Below are 26666 nucleotides of genomic sequence, written 5' to 3' on the forward strand. Positions count from 1 at the left end.
GAACTCCGGGAGACAAGAAGACCAGGGAAGCCCAGCGTGCTGCAGTCCATGGGGTCGCAAAGAGTCAGACACAGCTGAGCGAGTGAACAGTAAGTTTGTGGTCATCTGTTACAGCAGCCGCAGGAGACTAACACAGACGGTACACGCCTGCTTCAGCAGAACCGCTGAGAGTGCTGAGAGTGAGAAGCCGTAGTGACAGCTGGCTGACATTCCCCGAGGGCTCACACCGTGCCAGGTGCTGTCCCAGGAGCTAGATCCTGACAGCTGTGTTTAATGCTCACTTAGATCCTACAAATATCTCCATTTTACAGACAGGGAAACTGAGGCTTCGAAAGGTTGCCTCACCCAAACTCTGTCAGCAGGGTGATGATGGTGAAGCCAAGACAGGACCCTGACACCGTGATCAGAGCCTGGGCTCCTACCTCAGATCACTGCTGCTGGGTCCCAGGTACATTAGTGGGGCAGATGGTTGTCTCAAGTTTGGTTTTTGGAGGATGAGGCAGCTATGCTGAGACTCTGAAGAGGCCTGGGGACAGGGCCAATGTGGGCACATCCAGACACCACTGGGCAAACTCTCCTGGACCAGGCTGTGGCCCTGCACCCACGGGACCTGGGTGGCTGGACGCAACTGTGGCTGCAGCTCCCCAGGGGAGTAGGTTCTGTGGCCGTGTGCCAGGTGGGAGTGGGCATGCACAGCAGGTGATGCCTGCCCTGGCTTCTACTCACTTAGTTGGTTATTGGGGTTTGTCCGCTTCTAATGTTCTCAGGTTATAATCCTAGGCTGCCCCCTGACTTGGGCACACTGGAATGCTGGGTGGGGAAACTCGATTCTCAGGGGTACCCCCCATGCAGGTCTGGACCCACTTCTTCCAGGTCAGGGTTCCCCTACCCCCTTCTTTTTATCAAGGGTTTCTTTTTTCAGTCACAGAAACCAGATTTGTAAAGAAGACTGGGAGGTGTCTTGGATGTAGGTGGGGGTGAAGGCACAGAGTCCCATTTCACTCTCTGTTCTCATCCCTCCTTCTCCCACAAGGGGGCACCATGGAGCACAGTGCGAAACCCTGCCACCAGACACCAGCCGTTCTCGAAGTGGGGTCCCCAGGCCAGCAGCATCAGTAGCACCTAGGTGCTAACTAGAAATGCAGATTCTCAGGCTTCTGCTGAATTGACGGTGGGATCAGGGCCCAGGAGTCTGATTTAACAAGCTCTCTGGGTGACTTTTTAGGGACACTAAAGTTTGAGAGGGCTTCCCTGGCAGCTCAGACTGTGAAGACTCTGCCTGCGATGTGGGAGACCCAGGTTCGATCCCCAGGTTGGGAAAATCCCCTGGAGAAGGTAACAGCAACCCACTTCCATATTCTTGCCAGGAGAATCCCATGGACAGAGGAGGCTGGTGAGCTACAGTCCATGGGGCCGCAAAGAGTCAGGCACAACTGAGTAACTAACACACACATGGTTTGAGAAGCCTGCTCTGAAATCTGGTTCCTCAGCTTCCATCTTTCCCTGAGGGAGTTTCTCCGTTCATGACTGATCTAGTCCAGATGCTGGAAGCCTCTGCAAAAAGAATGATTCTTCTGGGGTGAATGGTAAACGCTTCATTGTGCCCGAGATTGACTCCAAGTTCAGAGTCAATCTCGGGCACTTCCAACTTTCAGTTTTGTCCCCTCCCCTGGCCAACTTCCCTTTCTAGAATTCTAGAGCATCTCTTCCTAGGCTAGGACAATCCCAGGATGGGCAGATTGATGCTGGGAAAGCCTCAGGGATGAGCCATCATCATATTAACACCTGGCACACCCTTCCATCCAAGACCTCATTCAAAGCCACCGCAGTGGGGCCAGACCACAGTTCCACAGGGCCACGGGCCGAGAACGAACCTTTGCTTAGGTCTGCAGATGCTTCTGGACCTTGAGCCCTCTGCTCAGCCACCAGCTCAGCCCAGCTGTCCTTCCTGCCCCGGCACAAAGTGTTTTACTTAAACAATTGCATCGACAGTGAATCCTCAGGAAGGAAGCAAGTCATGATTGCTCCCTTGCTGGCCTCAGCCACCCTCTGCTGAGCTGCTGCACGAGCCCCAGCTTACAGGACACTGAGTGATATCACCGATTTCTTTGTCTTTCATGAAGAGAGCCACCCAAAAAACACTCCTGAGATTGGCAGGAAAATATCTCCCTTCTGTCCTGTTCTCACCCAACTCTCCTGTCAGGGAATCCAAGTGCCCAGCTTCAAGGTCGTTTCTTGTTAAAGGGTAGAATACCGCCCTTGCACTTCAGAGACATGTATGAACGTGGCGGAGCAGTCTCCCCTGCAATTCTCAGCACATTTCTTTCTGCAAGGGTATCAGGATAATGGTAGAGACCAGTTGTTCTAAAGCTCAGCTCACACCCACTATGCAATGCCATTTGTAGGGATACAAACATCAGCCTAGTAGTGGACACTGGTTAGACCAGTCACCCCAACATCTGTGTAGATCACAATTTCCCCTGGAGAATCTGGTGGATGCTAGAATCCTTACCCCTCCAAGAAAACTTATGGATACAATGCACATGATATACAGACCCATTCTGCACACAGTTTTACAGGATTCATAGACCTTCTTGAAGCTTGTTCATGGATTTCATTCCTTCATTCATTTGACAAATATTTACTGATATCTTAACACAAGTCTGGCACTAACTGCCAGGTGCTGGGAATTCAAGATGGAAGAGGAGAAATGCCTGACCCTCAGAACATACAGCTATGAACTCAGGGTCTTCAGCTAGGGGTAGTGCCCTCCGCAGGCTGAAGAGGGTACTCTCCCCCACAGGCTGAAGATGGTACTGCCCCCAACAGGTTGAAGGTGGTACTGCCCCCCACAGGCTGAAGATGGTTCAGTTCAGTTCAGTTGCTCAGTCATGTCCGACTCTTTGCGACCCCATGAATCACAGCACAACAGGCCTCCCTGTCCATCACCAACGCCCAGAGTTCACTCAAACTCATGTCCATCCAGTCAGTGATGCCATCCAGCCATCTCATCCTCTGTCGTCCTCTTCTCCTCCTGCCCTCAATCCCTCCCAGCATCAGGGTCTTTTCCAATGAGTCAACTCTTCACATGAGGTGGCCAAAGTACTGGAGTTTCAGCTTTACATCAGTCCTTCCAATGAACACCCAGGACTAATCTCCTTTAGGATGGAGTGGTTGGATCTCCTTGCAGTCCAAGGGACTCTCAAAAGTCTTCTCCAGCACCACAGTTCAAAAGCATCAATTCTTCGGTGCTCAGCTTTCTTCACAGTCCAACTCTCACATCCATACATAACCACTGGAAAAACCATAGCCTTGACTAGACGGACCTTTGTTGGCAAAGTACTATCTCTGCTTTTCAATATGCTGTCTAGGTTGGTCATAACTTTCCTTCCAAGGAGTAAGCGTCTTTTAATTTCATGCCTGCAATCACCATCTGCAGTGATTTTGGAGCCCCCCAAAATAAAGTCTGACACTGTTTCCCCATCTATTTGCCATGAAGTGATGGGACCAGATGCCATGATCTTAGTTTTCTGAATGTTGAGCTTTAAGCCAACTTTTTCACTCTCCTCTTTCACTTTCATCAAGAAACTTTTAGTTCCTCTTCACTTTCTGCCATAAGGGTGGTGTCATATGCATATCTGAGGTTATTGATATTTCTCCCTGAAATCTTGATTCCAGCTTGTGCTTCTTCCAGCTGCACTTTGCTGGAGCAGCAGTGAAGAGATAACCCACATCCAAGGTAAGAGAAACCCAAGTAAGACTGTAGGTGTTGCGAGAGGGCATCAGAGGGTAGACACACTGAAATCATAATCACAGAAAACTAGCCAATCTGATCACACGGACCGCAGCCTTGTCTAACTCAATGAAAGTAAGCCATGCCACGTGGGGCCACCCAAGACGGGAGAGTCATGGTGGAGAGGTCTGTCAGAATGTGGTCCACTGGAGAAGGGAATGGCAAACCACTTCAGTATTCTTGCCTTGAGAACCCCATGAACAGTAAGAAAAGGCAAAATGATAGGATACTGAAAGGGGAACTCCCTGGATCAGTAGGTGCCCAATATGCTACTGGAGATCAGTGGAGAAATAACTCCAGAAAGAATGAAGGGATGGAGCCAAAGCAAAAACAATACCCAGTTGTGGATGTGATTGGTGATAGAAGCAAGGTCCGATGCTGTAAAGAGCAATATTGCATAGGAATCTGGCTGAAGATGGTACTGCCCCCATAGGCTAAAGATGGTACTGCCCCCCACAGGCTGAAGATGGTACTGCACCACCAGGTTGAAGGTGGTACTGCCCCCACAGGCTAAAGATGGTACTGCCCCACCTGCCCCCCACAGGTTGAAGATGGTACTGCCCCCTACAGGCTGAAGGTAGTATTGCTCCCCACCAGGTTCAGGGTTGCACTGCACCCACACCCCAAACTCCAAATTCTTGGTTGTCATAATGACTGGACTGAACCAGGGCAGATGACTGGTAATATATGGGACAGAGAAGGGCTCACCTCAAATGTCAATGCTGCTGCTGCTGTGTCGCTTCAGTCGTGTCCGACTCTGTGCGACCCCATAGATGGCAGCCCACCAGGCCTCCCGTCCCTGTGATTCTCCAGGCAAGAACACTGGAGTGGGTTGCCATTTCCTTCTCCAATGCATGAAAGTGAAAAGTGAAAGTGAAGTCGCTCAGTCGTGTCCGACTCTAGTGACCCCATGGACTGCAGCCTACCAGGCTCCTCTGTCCATGGGATTTTCTAGGCAAAAGTACTGGAGTGGGGTGTCAACAGCACCCCACTAAGAAATGATGACATTCCTAGAAACTGACAACTCTGCAGCAAGAATGGGGCATGTGACCTGAGATACACAGAATGACTGACGAAACAGACATAAGAACCAGTGAGGAAAGATGACAGGAACTGGCTTGCTTTGGATTTTGGCAATTCATTCTTCAGAATCTTCAAGTGTTACACAGTGTGGTTGGGAAGAAGCTCAGAGCCAGGAAACAACAGGAAGTCCAGGGTGGATTTGGGCCATTGGTCTAAGAATCCCAGCTGCTGGGACCAGTTCAGGGTGAACTGACCATCTCCTACTCATGGGGTCAGAGGGCATGAAAAGGCTGTATGGCCTCCTACTCCAGTCAGCTCCAGCCTTCAGTCAATCTACCCAACAGGCAGAGAAGTTTTGGAGGTCAGTGCTGTGTGAGTCTGGTTTATTGGCCCCAACAAATCCCACCCTTCACTGCCCCCCCTACTAGCCTGCCTGGAGAGAGAAGGATGGTCCAGATGACCTCTCCAGGACCCAGAACACAATGAAAAGTAAAGATTTGGGGGTGGGGTGAAGATTCATCTCAGCATTATGTGCCAACAATGCTGGCTTGGAACAGTCTTTTCAGCTACTGAACCAACCCATAGGATACTGTTTTAAAAATTCTTGCTGGTGAATGCCAGACCAAGAAAACCATTTAAGACTTGAAACAGGCGCTTTGAACTAAAAAATATCCTTCCTTTGAAATTTTAATACTTAGAAAAACAAGAGAGCTTAAAAAGCAAACCATTATTCAGAGTAGGGTAAGTGGAAAGGACATTTCAAATGAGAGGGTTTTCTTTAGGGGTGGAGGGACGTGGTCCTTCTCTCTTTTGGGAACCAGAATAAACATTCTGTGCTGACTTCCTTTCCCAGTGAAAAATGAGAGGGTAAAACACAGCAAATAAATTCCACGGACATCTCAGTGTGATGGAGGGACTCTTATAACTAACTAGAATCCACTCACAGCTGAAATAATATTGCAATGACTTCAGGCAGTTAGAAATGATCCCCAATTACAACCCACATAAAATTCCTAATCTATGTGCTATCCCTTATAGCTTCATGCAGTTACACACATTTGCAGAACAGAGAGAACCACAATGCTCCTCCCTGCCCCCCAGAAAGGATTTAAGTCTGGAATACTAGAGAAAAGTACCTTACCCCCAAAGATAATCTTGTCCCTTTAATGGGACATTGTTCACAGGGACAGCATAATCTAAATAAATTGCTTTATTACAAAAGTAAGGCATGAACATACGCTTATTGTAAACAGTTCAAATGACATAGAAGGGTAAAAAGCGAGAGTTGCTCTCTCCAGAGCTCCAACTATCCTACTTCCTTTTCCAACAGGGACCAGAATTCTTAAAACCAAACCAGGCCCCACAGCAAGCTGGCCACAGAGCAAAGCAAATAAACAGGCCTCATTCCTGTTATGAATGGGCCAAAATATACTATGAGATGGTCAATAAATATGCATTAAATTCCCCTTGAAGTCCAAGAGACACAGAAAGCAAGGCAATGTCCTTGTCCTCAAGGAAACTCACAGTTCTGGGGGAAACTTGATGTGAAAATTAAATATAAAATAGCAAGCAATAAAGAATGGCCTGTGGGCTGTGCCGATGGTGGAGGCTGCAGGAACTCAGAAAAGTAGATGTTCTCTGTCCTGTTGGAGGAAGGTTCTACGAGGACCTGATCATATGTGTGCCAGGTTTCCATATAGCTGCGGAGGAGGGGGCATGGGGCATGGGGCCATGCTGGGGCATGGGGCCAGAGTGCCAGGTACATGCAGGGATGCTGCAAAAGATAAGCCAGGGCGCGGGCAGGGCAGGAGGCAGATGAGTGAGAAGTGGATTAAAGAGGTCGTAATGCCAGAGGGATCGAGAAAAGAGCAATACGGAAGCTTGGGCCCTGATTTTTCATCTTTAAGGGAAAGGATCTACTGATATCTCTGAGGACCTTCAGCCCAAATCCTCTGGCTAAATGGCCCCAGGAAATTTCCCGGGTGGTCCAGTGGTTAAGACTTTTTTCTTCCAATGCAGGGTTTGATGCCTGGTCAGGGAACTAAGATCCCACATGCCACACGATAAAGCCAAAAAACTTTAAAAAATAATAATAATAAATAAAATGCTATTTGTGACCCAATGGACTGTAGCCTGCCAGGCTCCTCTGTCCATGGAATTCTGCAGGCAAGAATGCTGGAGTGGGTAGCTCTTCCCTTCTCCAGGGGATCTTCCCAATCCAGGGCTCGAACCCAGGTCTCCCACATTGCAGGGGGATTCTTTACCGTTTGAGCTACCAGGGAAGCCCACCCCTCCCTACTTAAAAAAATTAATTAAAAAAATAAATGGCCCCAGGTTCGGGGGCCAGTTAACCCAGTTTCTGGAGCTGGCATCTACACAGAAGGCATCTCCAGGGATGGCCTGAGCAGAGGAAGTGGAAAAGCCACAGCCCTGGTGTCTCCTGCCAGGTCTGAGCTTAATTCCCTCCAGGCTACCTAGATCCTCCTGGGAAAATGAATCTAATCTAATGTCCTCCACCTCCAGGGCACAGTGGCATGTGTGAGGCAGCCCATCATGTAGGGAAGGCAGATGAAGCCCACAATGGATGGGTCGAAAAGAAGACTCTGTGATCAAAGCCGTTTTTCCTTGCCCTGCAGCTGATGTCTGAGCCCCTCCTCTCTGACCTGTGCTCTTATGTGTATGTGTTCAGTCACTAAGCCACATTCAACAATTTGTGACCCCACGGACTGCAGCATGCCAGGCTTCCCTGTCTTTCACTATCTCTCAGACTTTGCTCAAATTCATGTCCATTGAGTGAGTGATGCCATCCACCCATCTCATCCTCTGTCGTTCCCTTCTTCCTTTTCCTTCAGTCTTTCCTAGCATCAAGGTCTTTTCCAATGAGTCAGCTCTTGGAATCAGGTAGCCAAAGTATTGGAGCTTCAGTGTCAGTCCTTCCAATGAATATTCAGGACTGATTTCCTTTAGAATGGACTGGTTTGATCTCTTTGCAGTCCAAGGGACTCTCAAGAGTCTTCTCCAGCACCACAGTTCAAAAGCATCAATTCTTCGGCACTCAGCCTTCTTTATGGTCCAACTATCACATTTCCGTATATGACTACTGGAAAAACCATAGCTTTGACTGTATTTATGCATTTTCACGGTATGACCGTAACTGTGCTTGATGCTGGGATTCAGTGATGAAGGAAGTAAGACAGGTGTTTGTCCTGCGGGAGCCTTGGTCCACTAGCAGCTGAACCATCTCATCCACACTCTGATCTTTGCCGATGTGCAGTCATCTCGTAGAAGGCACCATGCACCTTGTCATCCACGCCTGAGACCTCAGAGTTGCAAATCCCTAAGACTGGATTTTTATGTGGGGGTCTAGAGATGCCAGGTGGACATGGAGGCCTGTAGCGAGAGTTGGGGAAAATTCCACCCAATGACACCAAAGCCCTCACTGGGATATGTCTAGCTGAGATCAGGCACCCTTCTCCAGCCTGTCCTGGGTATCCCCCATGGCCTTCGACTCAGCTGCACTCAGTCCCAATCCAGAATCTTAAAAGTTGCAACGTGGTTTCCAGATTAGCTTAATTCTCTCCCAAGAAGGAGAATCCAGCTCCATGGACTGCTAGGCAGTTTCATGACTGTTGAGAAGCAGTGAAAATCCAATTACTCTCAGGGATAAGTCATCTCTTTATTTTGCATCAAGAACTTTAGTAATTTTTTTTCTTATCAAAGGCATATCAGTCATGACTTTATAACTAACGCTGGAATTCCTGGCACGCTGTCAAGCGCCCCACTGGTCTGCACTTGTTAGCTCATTCCTGGCCTCTTTAATGTCACCCACCATCCTTATTTCCCTTTCTTTCTGAGTTCCTGCTTTCAATGTGCGCCATCATGCAGTATTTTAGGGGTCCTTGGTGTTGTCATTATTTAGTTGTTAAGCCGAGTCTTACCCTTTTGTGACCCCATGGATGATAGCCAGCCAGGCTCCTCTGTCCCTGGGATTTTCCAGGCAAGAATACTGGAGTAGGTTGCAATTTCTTCCTCCAGGCATCTTCCTGACCCTGGGATCGAACCCACGTCTCCTGCCTCTCCTGCACTGACAGGTGGATTCTTCCCACTGAGCCTCCTGGGAAGCCCTTAGGTGTCCTTACTAGCCACCTTAAATAAATCCTTTGGGTACACAAGGCAGATTAAGGTATTGGAAGTACAAACACACTTTTATTGCAGTATGATGAAGGAGGCTGTGGTTTTGCTTAGAGGGATCTAGTAATATTTTTCAGAGGAGGAGGAATTCAAGTTGGGCTTCATTGGGCAAAAGGGTGGGTGGGTAGGAGTGAGTAAACATAGAGAGGGAGCCATCAGTGAAAACAGGGGTAAGAGTGGGGTGGTGGGGCCAGGAAGCAGGTGAGGAAGAGGGAAGCAGAGGCTGGGGTACCAAGAGGGAAGGAAAGTTAGCATGGATGCTACTCTGAGCCACACGGTTCCAAGCACAGTTCATGGACTCACGGAATCCTCCCCAATAATCCTATGTGCTAGCTATGGCTGCTATACCCCCTTGAACAGATAGGGAAACGGAGGCACAGAGATGTTAAGGAACTTGGCAGAGCCTCTGTTAATAAAAGGTAGAGGGAATCTGACCCCCGTGTTCTCGGTCCTGATCACTCTGCCTCTCGCCTTGGTGGAAGGGTGATGAGTCAGTCGGCCAGACTGCTGGAACAAAGACGGGGCGGCTTAGACCACAGCCATGTGTTGTCCCACAAGTCTGGAGGCTGGAAGTCCAAGATCAAGATGTGATCGAGTCTTGGCCGGCCGTCTTCTCCCTGTGTCCTCACATGGACTTTCCTCTGTGTGCCCTCATCCCTGGCGACTCTTGGTGCCCAGAAGTCTTCTTATTAAGGACACCAGTCAGATTGGATGAGGGCCCATGCTGATGGCCGCATCTTAATGACCCTTTAAAGGCCCCATCTCCAAACACAGTCATATTCTGAGGCATGAAGACTAAGCGTACGCACTTCAACACGTGCATTTTGGAGCCACGTTTCAGCCCCTAGTAAGCGGGGAAGTGCGGTCCAGGGGGCTCTGGATGAAAGAGTGAGGCACCTGCACTTTGTCGGCGGGGGTTGCTGTGCGGGTTTTCTGTGCAGGCTCTCTCTAGCTGTGGGGAGCTTTCTCTTCATTGTGATGCACAATGGCTTCTCGTTTCAGAGCACAGGCTCTAGTGTACGAAGACTCAGTAGTTGTGGCACATGGGCTCAGTTTCTCCATGGTGTGTGGAATCGTCCTAGATAATCAAACCCATGTCTCCTGCATGGGCAGGTCGATTCTTAACCACTGGACCACCAGGGAAGCCCAGTGTCTGCATTTTTGTCTTTGGCTGGGGAGCTCAGGAAGGTCTGGCTGTACTTTGGGAGGGTCACTGCAGCAGCTACAAGAAGGATGGAGGCGGGTAATGGCTCTTGAGTTTGGCTGCACATCAGAATCACTGAAGAAGTGAAAGTGAAAATCGCTCAGTTGTGTCCGAGTTTTTTTGACCCCATGCACTGTAGCCTGCCAGGCTCCTCTGTCCATGGAATTCTCCAGGCAAGGATACAGGAGTGGGTTGTCATTTCCTTCTCCAGAGGATCTTCCCAACCCAGGGATCAAACCCAGGTCTAGTGCATGGCAGGTGGATTGTTTACCATCTGAGCCACCAGGGAAGCCCAAGAATACTGAAGTGGGTAGCCTATCCCTTCTCCAGGGGATCTTCCCAACCCAGGGATCAAACCCAGGTCTCCTGCATTGCAGGTGGATTCTTTACCAGCTGAGGTACCAGGGAAGCTCAGAACCACCTAATGAGACTTTAAAAAAGCCCAGTGTCCCTGCTGTACCCCAGATCCACCAAATCTTACTGGATGGGGTGCGACCTAGGTGTCCATAACTTGTGAAGCTTTCAAGTGGTTCTGATGTCCAGCCAAGAGTGAGGACCACGCCATGATGGGAAGCTTGCCTGGAAACAAGGTGCCTGGTGTGGAAAGGGAGCGAGATTCAGAAACTAGATCTGTCCAGGCACATGCCAGATGAGGGTGGCCACAACCACTGAACCGAATGCAGCCCAAGGCAGGTCACTCAGGGCACTTGTCCAAGGAGACGTGATGGCCGTGACCACAGAATGCCATCCTCTGAGGCCATCCACACGCCAGAGTCCAGAGAACCTCCGATGCTTCGTTCCCGGAGACCACACTGCCATCACCAGACTCCAGCACCAGGGCCAGAGCTTGAAAGGTCACTCTGCTTGATGCCCTCATTTTATGGATGGGACAGTAGAGTCCAGAGATGGATGAAGATCAGGAATAAAACTTCTGCCATCAGGAATAACTTTTTGCTCTTGCTGTCTTGGGAAATGCAGACTCACCAGGAAATCGTGAGCTTGTAAAAGAGCAGGTCTGAGAGTGGTCCATACCTGTGGCTCTCCCAGTCCATTCCCAGATAGCCCAGTTGAGAGGAGACTCCCGTCCTTGAAGCTGGAGACTGCTGGGGGCCGGTGGCAACCAGGCTGGGTCAAGGCAGCTGGTCCCAGGTTGACCAGTCCCAGGGAAACTCCAGCTCAGAGGCAGCTCTGGACACCAGACCAGATCAGGGTGGTCCATGGACAGGTGGGGACTTCTCACCACGACGGAACTTTCTTCCCAAGGGTCTAAGAACAGCCTGGTCCCCTGCGGTCCTCCTAACTTGGCCAACTGACCCCGCCAGAACACAAGAGACCACCTGAGCCCGTGACATCTCTTGCTCATTTGTCAGCAACGGCAGAGAGGCACCCAGGTCCCTGCTTTCATGGAGCTTCCATTCTAGCGGAGGGGAGACAGAAAACCAAACACAGAATCAATACATAGTATTCAGGATGGTATAAGACTGATGAGTAATAAGTCTCACGATTAAGAAGCTCATTGCCTGGTCTAGGGTCTTCTGTGGATTTATCCTTTCAACAGTGGTGCTTCCCCGGACACAGCTGGTGTGCTGTTCTAAGCCACATGCAGCGGGGAGACTGGACACTAGGGAGGGGGCTTTCCTTTCTCTCCAGCCTTTCTGGGCAGGAAGGAGTGAGCCTGTGGAACAACAGGGTGGAAACAGGACTGTTCATTCTGGACACTTCCTAAGCAAGGCACTCTGGGTGATACCCAGGTGGAGAGGTAGGTTCCACCTCCAGTTTCTAAGCTGACAGGGAGGACTTGGTGTCAGGCAATACTAAATACAAAGGCAGCTCCCACTGCTATTGATTCACGTTTGTAGGTCTTCATGGGATAGGGCCTGGCTCCCGAGAAGCTCACAGTCTAAGGAGGGAGTGTCTGTCTGTGCGTCAGTCTCCATCCACTCAGTTTAGGTACAACAAGTGACTGGGATTCAGCAAAGTGCTCAGACATGGCGGGTGAGTGGAGCTGGCCAAGGCAGCAGAGAAAGAAGGGGTGGAGGCAGGCAAACAGCTGGGGAAGATGGGGTGAAGGCATTTAAGCCGAGGCCCACCAGTGGCTTCAGCTTCATGCAAGAATCTTGAAGAGCGTGGGGATAGAAGGTCTGGGTAGGTGAGACTCAATAGGCAAAAGGAAGGGCTGGATGATGGGAATCCGTCGACTGAAGCCTGAGCACCACCTCCCACTGGATGTGCAGGCACACAGAGCCCTGGAAGGAAGACGAACCTCAGGGAGGTTGACTTGCGCCATCTCCAAGGCAGAGAAAGCCTCCACATCCATGCCATCTCCCAGCCACGATGCCACAGTGGGGACCGGTGATGAAAGCAGACCTCTCCATCATGTAATCTGGAAATCAGATGAGACAGTTTTCCAGAGAGCGAGCTGGAAACCCACTGGGGCATCAGAAGCCTGGACTTCTGTTTAGGGTTAGTGTGGTGATCCCAAAGGTGGCCGAAAGAGCTAGAAAGAACATTAGGCCATGAGGCGGCAGATCAGCCTGGGACTTCACCTCTTTAAGCACCAGCGTCTCCTCCCGGAAGCCAGAGTGGCCACAGCCCCTGCCCCTAAAACCCGTTTTGATGTCAGAAACCTGGAAGGTTTTTAGGTTAACAGCAGTCACCTAATAATGGTCCTGTCAGCAGATTAGAAAGGAAGGCCCTGGTTGGAGAAGGCCAAGCACAAATGGGCAAATAGGTGGGACTAGGAGATCCAAGCAGTCCATCCTGAAGGAGATCAGTCCTGGGTGTTCATTGGAAGGACTGATGTTGAAGCTGAAACTCCAATACTGTGGCCACCTAATGCAAAGAGCTGACTCATTTGAAAAGACCCTGATGCTGGGAAAGATTGAGGGCGGGAGGAGAAGGGGACGACAGAGGATGAGATGGTTGGATGGCATCACCGACTCAATGGACATGAGTTTGGGTGGACTCCAGAAGTTGGTGATGGACCCGGAGGCCTGGCATGCTGCAGTCCATGGGGTCACAAAGAGCCGGACTCGACTGAGCGACTGAACTGAACTGAACTGAAACGAGGAGAGAGTTGGGCCAGGTGAGGGCCTCACATGGGTGGGAGAAGGAAGTAGGATCAAGCAGGGCCTCACAGATCAAATGCAAGATTTAGGACGTCATCCCAGGAGCACTGGGACACCCCTGGACAATTTTACGCAAAAATAGTTGCATGCGTATGTGTGTCCTAACATTTACTTATTTATTTGGCTGCCTCTGGTCCTCGTTGCGTCATGCAGGAGTTTTCACTGCTGGATCTGGACTCTCTAGTCGCAGCGCCTCGGCTCCGGAGTGCACTAGCTCAGTCGTTGCAACATGTGGGCTTAGTTGCTCCGAAGCATGTGAGATCTCAGTTCCTCAAGGGATTGAACACACATCCCCTACATTGTGAGGTGGATACTTAACTACTGGACCGTTGGGGTGACTCCAGTTGTTAGGTTCTCAAAATAACTCTCTGCCTGTGGTATGCAGAAGAGGCTGGAAGACGGGAAGCAGGGAGCAGGTACCAAGTAGAAGACTTGTGTGTCTTTATGAAAGGAGCAGGAGAAATCCATCAGCCCTCAGGGCCTTTGCACCTGCCATTCCTGGGGCTTAGATTGCGCTCGCCCTTAAGGCTTGCATGCCGGCCCTCCATGCCCTCTGATCTTCCGCCACCTGTCGCCTCTTCAGAGAAGCCACGTGCTCCAACCCTGGCCCTCCGGCACACGCAGCCCATTTCAGCCACCACCGACTGTAATGATTCTGAAACGAGTCTGCTCCTCCTCCCGCTCCTGCAAGCTTCAGGAGCACAGGTGTCTCGTCTGCTGGGGTTCTGCTGAGCCCAGTCTCATCACCTGGATCTGTATTCCTCAGCCAATATTCCCCAGGAAGGAGCAGCAGGAGAGGAGCTGTCTGCTAGAGATTGCAGGCAGGCTTGTCTCAAGGGTGGCGTCCTGAGCCTTTGATACAGCGGTCAGGAGGTGGGTGGGGAGGGAGGGGACAGACAGATGTCCTTCTGCCCCTTGACGATGGGGCGCGGGTAGGGGGAAGGTTACTGCCAGAGATCACACCAGCGGAGGATTCAGACTTTGGGGTTCTTCTCATGGGGGCCTCAGGACTCCAAGGTAACGCCCCAGAGAGGAGGCAGAGAAGGTCTTCTGGCTGCGCCTCTGCTGCTGAGGCCGGAGGGTCAGTGAGCAGGGCAGAGGTTCCCAGGCCCAAAGATCCGGATCCTGAGAAACACAGGGAGGCAGGAGGGAATTAACTTCCTGTCTTCAAGCGTGCTGGGGGCGGCTGCTCAGGAGACGGTACCGCGGGGAAGCACCCCCTAGGGACACACATTCCTTAGCCAAGCCGCATGGTTGCTTTAAAAAAAACATCGAGCTTCTGGCATGTTTGGGGGCCAAACGTTCCAGTCTCTGCTGGCAAGAGAACACAAGGCCGCAGAACGCAGGGATGAGAAATAAAGGACCCAGTGACTCAATGCCTGTGTGACAGGTTTATTGTGGTGCGCCGCCTGGGCCTGCCAACCAAGCCCACAGATGTGACATTTGAAAGCCGCATGCATTCCACGGGCTCTGTTGGCCTCCCCGCTGCCAACCAGCCGTGTGAAATCCGGGGCAGCTTCTCCCCCTCTGCTAGGAGGGCTGCTGAGGCTGGGGCCCAGGGCCTGGGTGTCCCTGCACGTTTAGAGAGCACGGGAAGGTGTCGGGAAAAAAAAAAAAGCTGCTGGCTTCGACATGGGTGGGCCTCCCGCTGACACAGAGGGGGCCCCCGCTCTGCACACACGTGAATGAGGCAGTCTGACAGTTTTCGGGGAAGCTGTCCAAGCTCTCTGAAATCCCCATCTGCAAAAGCATGTTTTCCGAAAAGTCTTAAAATGCACACAATCTATAGGCTGCCTGAGTTGAATGCAAGAAAGCAGGAAGTCAGTTAAATGCATTCCGTGATTCTCACCAACCAGGCACAAATGCCTCTTCTCCCAGCAACGGTAACAAGGCTAATATCTACCGGGAGCTTAATATCTGCTAGGTGCTATTGTGATCTTTCCATCTGGACACGAGGAAACTGAAGCACAAAGAGGACTAAGTAATCTGACCGTGACCACACAACCCGTAAGAGGCAGAGCTGGGATTCAAACACGCGCTGTCCTGCCATCTTGTCCTGCTTCCTAGCCTTTAAAAGGGCCCAGGATACAGTTATGTGGCTCCCTCATGCTCCCCTCTACTACTCCCCAGAGGAAAATAAAACATTCCAGGGAATCCCCTGATGGTGCGTGGTTAGGGTGGCTCAATGGTAGAGAACCCACCTGCCAATGAGTCAGGAAGATTCCCTCAAGAAGGAAATGGTAACCCACGCCAGTATTCTAGCCTGGGAAATCCCATGGACAGAGGAGCCTCGTGGGCTATAGTCCATGGGGTCGCAAAAGAGTCGGACACGACTTAGTGACTAAACAATTACAACCAGTGGTTAGGACTCAGTGCTTTCATTGCTGTAGACTGTTTCAATCCCTGTTTGGGGAACTAAGATCCCCTAAGCCGCACAGCGCAGCCAAGAGAAAAGAAAAGGAAAGAAAAGCAAGTTTTCCAAAATTTTAAAAGAAATGGAGCCAAATATTACATTAATATTGTAGATAAGTTGTGTTATTATATACGGCAGCCAAGGAATGAAAATTGAGAAGCTAGGCTGGGCACAGAGCAAGGAGGGCAAGGCTGTCTTTGGAAAATCCGCCTGCAGTTGGGGTGAGAAGGACTAAAGGCTGAAGAAGCCAGTGGCATCTCGAGCCTGTGTGTTGAAGGGGTTCGAATCCTTCCCTCCCACGGAGCCCCAGCCAGGGGAGGACCACGCAAGGGGAAGGGGAACTGGTTCTCCGTCTTTCCACAGATGCAGCCCCTGATGAAGAGAAGGCAGGCGGCTCTGAGGCCCTGGCAGAGATGGGCTGCTTTCTCAAAATCACCCCGTGAGAGAGGAGCAGAAGGCAAATCTGGGAGCTGCCTTTGAGAATGTCACTACAGCTCCCGGACCCTCAGCGCCCTCAGCTACAAACTGCAGGCTGGATGCCCAGTGCTCTCCAAGATTCCAGCCTCACCAACTAATCTACCTGCCACCACCCTGGCCCTTTCCTGTGAGGGGAGCCGGGACTGCAACAGAGTGGACTGGTGTGCATGAAAGCATGGGGCAGGGCCCGAGGCGGGAAAGGACAGCTTGGGCCTTGTTAAGCGGAGTCACGTTACGCGATACTGAGTGGCATAGCATCCTCCATGAACAGTGGCAGCTCCTCCTCCTGGGTCTGTTAGGAGAAGCTACATCTAGAAGATGCTCTCATTTTTAAAAGCACTGAGAGGGTAACAGGCAGGAAGGCCAGAGGTTCCCAAGTGGCAGGCAGTAATAAACTGCACGTGGCAGATGTTTTTTTTTTTTTTTTTTCCCTTCTCTACACAAGATGAAAAGAGGCTTCTTTTAATTCTGTGTTAAGGACATCTGGTTCTGCCTTGAGCTAACCAATGTACTTTTCTTATGGAAATGTTTTTCTTAATGAAACTATGTATTTGCTTTGCAATTTGCCTTTCTTCAAAATGGTTCTGCCTAAGACTAACTTTTTTTTCTTTTCTCAAACCTTGGGCTGCTAATGGCTCAACAAACCAGTATTCCTGTCAATTGTTTTATGGCCAGGGTGGGGAATGACACGTCTCGTGCCATCCTATCTCAAAATTGCCTATTGTGGAGGGGCCTGGTGAAACTCCCTCAGCCTTGAGGTGTCTCTCTTATCTGATTAATAGCTTTCTAACAGACATAAAACACCTTGCTAAAAACTAGCAAGGGGGCACTCTTTCTGTCCCCTTCTGACGTCTATGTCAGAAGCTTTCCCTATCTCTATTATACTTTAACAAAACTTTGCTACACAAAAAGCTCCAAGTAGTCAAGCCTTGTCTCTGACCCTGGATCAAAATCCTCTCCTCCAGAGGTCATGAATCCTAGCTCAACACAGGGCTCGCAGCAGCAACCTTTCAACATGATGGGCTGGGTCAAAAGGAAGGGACACTTCCTCTTTTGAGGCTCTGACACTATGTGCCAAGCAGATGTGGGAACAGCAGCCGTCAGCCTCTACCAGAATCTTTGATAGAGTTATACTTGTCTGCTTGCTGGTGGCACTGTGACCAAGCTACTGATGTGGGCGTTTAAATCACAGTCTCTCTGGGTCTGTCACACACACACACACACACATCCAGCCTGTTGACAACATAAAATAACATTGCTGCTGCTAAGGCGCTTCAGTCGTGTCTGACTCTGTGAGACCCCATAGACGGCAGCCCACCAGGCTCCCCCGTCCCTGGGATTCTCCAGGCAAGAACATTGGAGTGGGTTGCCATTTCCTTCTCCAATGCATGAAAGTGAAAAGTGAAAGTGAAGCCGCTCAGTCGTGTCCGACTCTTAGAGACCCCATGGACTGCAGCCTACCAGGCTCCTCCGTCCATAGGATTGTCCAGGCAAGAGTACTGGAGTGGGGTGCCATTGCCTTCTCCAAAATAACACTGTAGCTTAACAGGAAGTTGTATTGACACAACAATTTTATGGCTGATTCTCATCTTCTATAAACAACACAAATTTTTGTGACTGAAGTTATATTATCTTTAAAAAAATGCCTGAGTTTTCAATTCAAAGAACAGAACCTTCTTAAGAGGCAACGGAAACTTCTGAAATGGAATTGCCACACACCCAGGAAAATATTCTGGAAATCCGCTTTTTATGTGTGGCGTTTTCTTAAAGAAAGCCCCAACAGAGGCCTGGCTGCAATGAGATATTCACATGGAGCTGTTGTGATCCTTGACTTTATTATGTTTCTCTAGCCTACCAGATCCAAAACATCAGACATTTCTAAGAAAGGGCTATTTTTCTGGACAGTTCTGGAACCGCTGGCATTCCATGCAGTTTCCATAAAAAATTCTCTTGGGTATTTTGGGAATGAAAAAGAATGAATAGGATTAACTTATCACTTTGCTAGAAGGGAAAATGAATATTCACTGTCCTTCAGAAGTGATGTTCACTCCTCCAGGAAGCAGGACTGACTGAGTGTCAGGCCCGTTCCCCAGCTGAGACTGGGGCTGGCACGGAGACCAGGCAATGCCCCAGCATCCCTGGTCCTCAGCCTCCTTCACTGACCACTGATGGAGCGGCTTCAGGAACAGCACCTGCCAAGGAGACTTGCTCTGGGGAAGCTCACGCCTAAAAGGGAAGGCAGACACAGCATGGTCTCCTCTCCAGCGGGGATGGATTGTATGAGAACCTGAACTCAGCGCTTTCCTGTTTCACTAATCCCTGGACCCACCCATTCAACAGGCTTTCTTGAGCACCTGCCCTACAGCATGCCTGGTTGTATGAGTGTACTAGGTTGAGTCACATGCAATCGCTGTTTTATAGGTAAGAAGAATACTGGCAAATGTTTCATATGGGTAAACCGCTTCGATGGGCTTCCTAAACAAGGGTTAGCAGGTTTTTCTTCTGGTGGCACCCGAGAAGGTGGTTGTGGTTGTTGTTCAGTCATTAAGTCATGTCCGGCTCTGTGACCCCATGGACTAAAGCATGCCAGGCTTCCCTGTCTTTCATGATCTCCTGGAGTTTGCTCAGACTCATGTCCATTGAGTTGATGAGGCTGTTTAACTGTCTCATCCTCTCAACCAGAAAAGAACTCACCAAGCATTTGTCTGTTCACCCGCTAACAGGGAACGTGAGCTGGGTCTAGACCGCTGTAAGAGAGGTTAGTTTTACCCTACTGATGATGTGCTGTTGCCATAGTAATCCTGCTCAGTTTGAGAGGAACCGCAGAGGACCAGTTACCACTTGGTAGGGGATCTGGGCCTGCCCTTTTTTCTCCCAGAACAGAGTGGACATGCAATGACATACAGCTCTGTAACCTTACAAGGGAATGAATCCTTCCTTTAGACTGGCTTCTCCCAGACATCGTTTTAAGCAGAGGCAGCCTGGAGCGTGGGCCACGTGGCCACCTTCAGCCCTGTGGGTTCTGCTCTGCACAGCAGAGGCAGCCAGACACAGAAAAGCAAGTCAGAATGGCAAAACGAAGGCCCTCTCATGTGTCCATGTGCCTCTGGGGCAAAACTGTACCTAGAGTTCAGTCGTAAAAATATTCACCCAGAGCAACCAGGGGAATACTGCCCACGGCAGCCAGAGGGATGAGAGACCAGGCTGTCTCAGCCCTGGTACTGGTGACACGGGACCACGTCCGCTGTGGGGGTCATCCTGTGCATTGAGGATCTTCAGCAGCAACCCCGCCTCTACCCACCAGAGGCTGTCATCTTCCTTCCCTCTGGTTGAGAAGCCCAGGGTCAGAAGGACACTATGATCAAATGCAAACTGCATGATCTGTGAGGGGGAAAGAGCAAGATTCCTGGAGACAAACCTGTGTCAACACAGCCTAAGAGGGTTGATCTACAGACAGGGGGATGGAGAGAGAGAGTTGTGGAGAGTATTATCGTGGATTACCCACCTTGACAATTGCATCTCTGCTAGCCAAAACTCAAAGCTGGAAACACTGACTTATTCGGGTGAAGGGGGCGGGGTGGGGGGTGGGAGCAGGTGGTCCTGGACAAGAGACAGGGCTTTGCTGACCAAGAGGGTGGGGTGGGGGGCAGTGATGGGGATCTCTCCCTGCACCTTGGGGCCCCTGTATGACACTTCTGCCTCAAACAGCCCCTTCTCTTCCCAGCTTCATCTGGCTCCTTCTCATCCTTAGGTCTCCCTTCTTTCTGGAAGGGTTCCCTGATCTCTCCCTGCAGCTGCCCTTCCCGAACGTTGGCTTTGGATGTCCTCCTCAGGGTCACCTGGCACCCGTTAGCTGTCCTGGCACAGAATGCATCAGCTTCTCTCACACACACACACACACCCCTCATATATTTATGTACATACATGTATGCAGCAGTTTGGTTTTCTGCTTGTTCCTCCCATTAGAAAGTGAACTCCATGAGGACAGGGACCCAGTCTTCACTGATGGAGCGGCACTCTCTGCCCCAGAACCCAGAGCAGCGTCCACACCTGGTAAGTCTCTCCCCACAACTATTTGCTGAACTGATGAAGGAACTCACTTTTCCACTGAATGGCAGGGGAGGACCAATAAGCGAGGTTCCTGAACGGATTCAAGCCGTGGTCTGTCGTAGCCAACAGTTTCATCAGGGTGTACACCCGTCTGTTTCTGCAAATTCAACTGGAGTTTGCAAGGCAGATACAGATGGCAAACAATGGTATGGAAGATGTGAAAGTTTCAGGATGTACTTACATCTGTCAGCTCAACAGACCCTTTTGTGATCACCTTTTGGGCAAATGTGTGGTTCTCTGAGTCACATCGCTCACCTGTCAATGTATCAATAGCACATATGAAAGCCCGATGAGAGAGTTAAGCTCAAAGCTGAATTGCCGTCTTTTTTCCCCTATTTTTGGCTGCACCATGCAGCGTGCAGGACCTTAGTTCCCTGACCAGGGATCGAACCCCTGCCCCTGGCAGTGGCAGTGTGATGTCTTAACCACTGGACCACCAGGAAAGTCCCGGGAGTTCTATTCTTCAAAATCAGTATTAGGTAGGGTACCTGTCTGCATGTTGATCAGGGAGGGGCAGGTAGCAGGGTAAGAGCGAGGGTCCCCATGGCATCTGTATCATAATGGACACGTGGGCAGCAGGCCACCTGCTTAGGTCTAGTCTGGCTGGTTCCCCATCACCACTGCCACCTTCCAACATCAAGAACACAGAGACATTTCCGTCTAACTTTTATATGAAGAATTTAATTATCTATACACATAACTAATTCAAAAGGTTGTATTACAGTTGTTAAAGCCGCAGGTTTATATATTTATATATTTTACATTCATATCCATGAAAATACTGACGCGCCAGCGAACGAGGCGGTGTCCTCGTTCTCGGCACCGTGTGGGTGGAGAAGGACCGCTACACAATGCCAGCACAGAGTCCCCAAGGGGACAGACGTAAAACAGAAGATCACTACTGTTAAAAAGTCATTAGTAGAACCGCTAGGTTGTGCTCGAGGCTCCCTGCCCCCGCCCCGTTTTCTGCGCTGTCAGCAACGGCGTTTTTATTGAGAGCTTCCAACTAGTGTTTAAAAGACACACATGGCTTCAGCTACGACATCCAACACACCAACGGGCCATGAGCTCCATTTCATATTAGCCTGTAGAAATTCCACAGTCTACTTAAAAAATGTAAACATCGGAAATTAATTGCAGGGAGACTCCTATACATTCTTTCTTGTCAAGAAAATTACTTGTTTGAAATCGTCATTCCATGAAGTCACTGGAATAAAACTTGGTGTAACAGAGACTAAGGCGAGATTGTAGATACTGTTGACCGTGACAACCTCAAAGGTATCGTCTACGGATTTATGGTATGAAAATATGCAAAATTAAAAACCCCAAACAGAAAACACCAACTCAACCAGATAAATCTGAGACCGAACAAAAACACACATGCTTTCTCATGGGGCTACAAGGTCACTGTGCAAAATAAAATTAATGCAATGTGATTAGAGCATCATACAAGGTAATAGCTTTTGCCATGGAAAGAACTAATTTCATATGTACAGGATGTATTATTACATGCTCAGCAAGGTACATCTGATACACACAAACAAGCACAAAACACCTTCTGTTTAATTGGCCTCATTCTACACGTCTTTAAAACAGATATACTGAACTCCTCTGTACTTCTACAGTAGGGGGCAACAAACCCAAACTACACAATTTAGTTGATAACACTGGACAGAATGAAAAACAAAAAATACATCAAGTCTCAGATTTATGGACATTTGGAAACATTTTTTTAATAGCACATGCAGCATTCCTTGATAGTGGGTCTTTTTGCAAAACCAAAATAGCAAAGAAGTCATTCATTTTTTTTTTTATTAAAAGGCTAAAAGATTTATTGAAAAATAATTTGAAAACTATTGAAAGCACCTGTGCAAAGGTGGGGGGAAGTCAATTTGAGTCACTAGGAAAGCCACAAAAGGACCCACTACCCTGTGTATTTTTGTAATTTTTTGCTTCTATCTCTGCAAGTAATAACTCAACATTGTCATCACATGCAACTAAGGTAAAATGAGGTAAACTGCTCTGCAGTGAGTTCTTCTACTCAGAAGGCAGTAGGTGATCATGCTGGAAGTCACATGATCAAGGCTGCATCTCCCATCATCCCTCGGGGCAGTGATATGGGATAGTGGGTCTCTTTGAGGACTTTCAAGCCTGAGGGGGGGGTGGACAACATATGATTCCTAGAAAAAGGAGGAAAACAACACATAAGCAAAACAAAACAATGAGCAAAATTCAAGCTAGGAAAATGAGTCAGGCATGTAAAACAGCATGGTGCCAAAATGATTAAAAAGGAAAAAAAAAAAAAGAAAAAGGGGGACGGGGGAGGGGGGAGGGGACATGCTACAGAAGGAATGATTTTTAAAACCAAAAACAAAAAAACCAACAAAACGAAAACCCCACGAGATAAAAGTCTTGCATTATGAGGAAGGTCTTCAAAGAGACTGTTGCGAATGCAGCAATGGTCTAGCTAAGTTCTGCAAACAAAGCTCAGCAGAATCAGAGCAATGCTGCATGTTTCACCGTAAGACGCCAGAGAGGAGAGGCAACCGGGCGGCTGGGGCACTTACATTGCTGGCTGGGGTCTGTGTCCGTGGTCAACTTCACGTAGTTGGACGGGAAGAGCCCCACCTGCCCGTGGACTTCACCCTTCCACCAGTCGGGGTCCTCCTTGTTGAGGACATTGATGACCTGGCCCTTGCTGAAGGCCAGCTCGTCGTCGTTCTGCGCGGTGTAGTCGTACATTCCGATCACCTGGCACACTGCGGGAGACAGGCCGGGTGAGCGGGAGGGGGCGCGGGCTGCCTGAGGCTCTCCGGGCCTCCCGTGTCCCGACTGTGTCCTTGCCCGAAGAGGGCAGAGCTACCTGGAGGGCTCGGAGGGCTCTGTCTAAGTGTGGGCCGTGGAGGAAGCTGGAGGGCTGGAGACCAAGACAACAGCAGAATGGCAGGCCTCCCTTTAGTTCCCATCCCGTCTTCCTCTTGCATGTGTTCCGCTGTCCGCAGAAAACGGGCAGGGGTAGGGGAGCGCTACCAGGGAATCATTTCTGTTTGAGGGTGGTGATGTTCCTTCAGGATGCTGACTCGGAATGTTAGCCCATCTGCACACACTGCTGTGGATCACGGGGACTTGAACCCAGCTCTTTTTTTCCTTTTCTGATTTTTTGTTGGATTGTTTTTTGTTGTCTGTTTGTTTTTTTAAGGTGGAAGGTGATTACCAGCTGACCTCCAAGAAGTTCAACTCTTGTGCTCAGCTGTGTCCGACTCTTTGCAACCCCATGGACTGTGCCCTGCCAGACTCCTCTGTCTGTGGGATTTTACAGGCCAGAACGCTGGAGTGGGTTGCCATTTCCTTCTCCAGGGCATCTTCCCGACCCAGGGATCAAACCCACGTCTCCTGTCTCTTGCGTCTCCTGTGTTGGCAGGCAGACTCTTTACCACCAGCACCACCTGGGAAGCTCTCGGTGAAAAGGAAAACCAGTGCCTTATTCTGCTGTGCTTTTGTGTCTCAGAATCTTGTCTCCAAGAAGCAATTTCCACATTCAAGGACAATTCTCCTTTTCTCATTTTCCCTCAAACCTACAGGAGGTTACACTGCTTTTATTCCCTGACATTTTTACACTTCAGAGAAGTCTGCCTAGTTAGGTGTTACCCCTGTTCATCTTTCCTGACCAACCTGTATACAGGCTCAGGCTTTAACGATGTTCCAGCTAATCCCATCCCCTTGGCAAACAATTTCTGTGGGTTTTAACCAACCTGATGAAGGGCATGCCACTAGGCCTCCCCAAGGGAGAGGAGACCCAGTGGGCACCACACCCCTCTGCCTACAAGAGAGGCCACGGCTCAAGCACAGGGGCCCAGCTGGGGTCAGCAATCAGTCACAAAGTTGACCAATCCTTTCATTTCTTGCAAAGGCTGCCAAGTTTTGATCTGATTTCACTGGGGATGTACAGCGCAGACATTTAGCCACAAGGTTCTGGAAGGAAAAGCCTGTGTTTCCACAAATACCACCCAAGATTCCATTAATGGCTTAAAGACCCAAGCAGAAGTTGGCTGCCCTTATCTCACCCTCTCACACATTACCGAAGCATCTAATTTGGTCTCTTCAATTAGAAGATAGCCAACCATCTCAGCTGCAGGGCCCTCTGTTCCCTCTTGGTCCCTTTAGGAGAGCGTGTATAACATCCTGCCCATTAAGCGAAGCCCCTCTGTTCACAGGAAATGTCACAGGGGAGCTATTTCTGTCTTTACTGAGCAGCACATGACAACCAACAGACCCCTGTGGCCTCTCGGCTCAATCTCCTGACCTATTTAGACCCCGGCCATTTATTTTTAGGAGGCCCTTTTTGTCTCCCCCCAACCCCCCACCGCCGCCCCAGCCCAAATCCCAATTTAAATAGTTGGAAGGAAATCAAGAGAAAAATCTGGCTTCAATAGCACAGCATTCAGGGCCCCTTTAGGAAGCCAGTTCCAACAAGGAGTCTGTTGTACCCAGCACAGCAAAGCTGCTTAGATATTTGGTCCTTTTGAAAAACATATTCCATATCACACTCGTGGGGTATCAGCCCCTCCAAGTACAAGAGGCGGTTACAGCCGATGTGAAAGACAACTTTCGCCACTCCACAAGAGAACTGAGTAGGAGGGCTACCAGGAAGCACAGACCATTTTCTGAGCAGAGTGTAAACCGCTCACCTGTTGGGAAAGCTGTTGGCTTCGGTGGGTCTGTTGGAGTGATTTTGCTTGTCCCAGGGCTTAAAAGTTTGACGTAATTAGCAGGAAACCAGCCTATCTGGCGCTTTTTCCCACGTGCCTAATAATAAAAAAAATTACATTAAAACGTTTCAAAGCTTCATCCTCTTTCATGGTGTAGTTTGCTTCTGAACATGGTGTGCTTATGCCAAGCTTGCTGCTGCTGCTGCTAAGTCACTTCAGTCGTGTCTGACTCTGTGCGACCCCATAGACGGCAGCCCACCAGGCTTCCCCGTCCCTGGGATTCTCCAGGCAAGAACATTGGAGTGGGTTGCCATTTCCTTCTCCAATGCATGAAAGTGAAAAGGGAAAGTGAAGTCGCTCAGTCGTGTCCGACTCTTAGAGACCCCATGGACTGCAGCCTACCAGGCTCCTCTGTCCATGGGATTTTCCAGGCAAGAGTACTGGAGTGGGGTGCCATCGCCTTCTCCGTATGCCAAGCTTACGCATAACTAAAACAGAATAACATCAATAGACTCTATGGATTGCTACATTACAAAACGAAAACACGACAGCTGAAATTCAAATTGTGGCAGCCGTTGGTCGGCAAAGCCCGGAGTATTTTCCTACGAGCTCCATGGTGTGGGTCACAGTCAGAAGCACTTACAGGACAGAAAACCCTGCTCGCTGAACAGCTCTCAGATGTCAATTTCAGGTAGGGCAGAGATTATGGTTTATGCCAACGTTATATATGGATTTTAGGAATAATAATAATAATAATGGCAGTAACATGTACTGGGAGCTTCTTATGAGCTAGGCCTGTGTTAAACATCTATCATACATGTACCTACACAACAATTCCAGAAGAATACTACTACTACAATTTCCATTTCCCATGTCCCACTTTCACTATTCCCAGTTCTCAGACAAAAAGAGTAAGGCTCAGAAAAGTTAAGCGATAACCTCAATGTTACAGGCTAGTCAACGGCAAGCCAAGATTCACACTCGCATCTATGATCTTACGGATATTAACTGTACATATACCAGATGATGGACATGCGATATATGCAGGATACAAGGGGGCTAAGCTTGACCTTGCCTTCGAAAGCCATCAAGCCTGTGTGACAGATGAGTCATGTTTCCCACTGCCAGTCCTTTCTCCTTCACTTTAATCTAATTCAACACAAAATCCATTCATTGAGAGCTTACATGCTGGGAGTTGCTGGAAATGGATAGTATGTGACTTGAAGGAACTTATAATAAAGTTGGTGAAGCAAGACTTGTCATCCTGACATAATTCTAAGAGACAAAGACTCTAATTAGGATGATAAGTGTCAGAACTACCCTTCTGCACACCACCACGAGCAGAGAGTTCAAAACAATTTACAGGGCACACACGCACGCCTCCCCTCTAACCTACTCTCAAAATAAGAAAATAAAATTCAGAGAAAAGGAAGCTTTCCATACCTCACCCTTACCCTCTTATCTGATGCAATCTGTCGTGAAGGATACTTCTAGGTTACTTTTAGAAAGTAGATCAGATTTTACTTTCTTTGTGGTCTGATAGACTTCATGCTCTTGGCTCAAGGACTAAAGCTTTTATCTTCACACTGAACCCACCCATGGTTGAAGCCACTTCTTT

The 26666-nt window shown here is 49.3% G+C and overlaps 1 protein-coding gene across 7 annotated transcripts in view; it reads right to left on the bottom strand.

Annotated features, from left to right (window-relative positions):
- ITSN1 (intersectin 1) overlaps positions 1 to 26666 on the bottom strand; it is a 253806-nt gene that overhangs the window by 42140 nt on the left and 185000 nt on the right. For 5 of the 7 annotated variants that reach the window (XM_061411188.1, XM_061410952.1, XM_061411028.1 and 2 more), the window contains 2 exons: positions 25028 to 25145; positions 22907 to 23098 (listed from right to left, as the gene is read on the bottom strand). In XM_061411188.1, the coding sequence (XP_061267172.1) occupies positions 22907 to 23098; positions 25028 to 25145 (310 nt within the window). Of the gene's footprint in view, positions 1 to 21000; positions 22520 to 22906; positions 23099 to 25027; positions 25146 to 26666 lie in introns of those variants that run through there. The other 2 variants (XM_061411432.1, XM_061411370.1) reach the window with 1 other exon arrangement.

The sequence above is a fragment of the Bos javanicus genome, chromosome 1 (genome assembly GCF_032452875.1).
Source record: "Bos javanicus breed banteng chromosome 1, ARS-OSU_banteng_1.0, whole genome shotgun sequence".
In the NCBI taxonomy this organism is placed as follows: domain Eukaryota; kingdom Metazoa; phylum Chordata; class Mammalia; order Artiodactyla; family Bovidae; genus Bos; species Bos javanicus.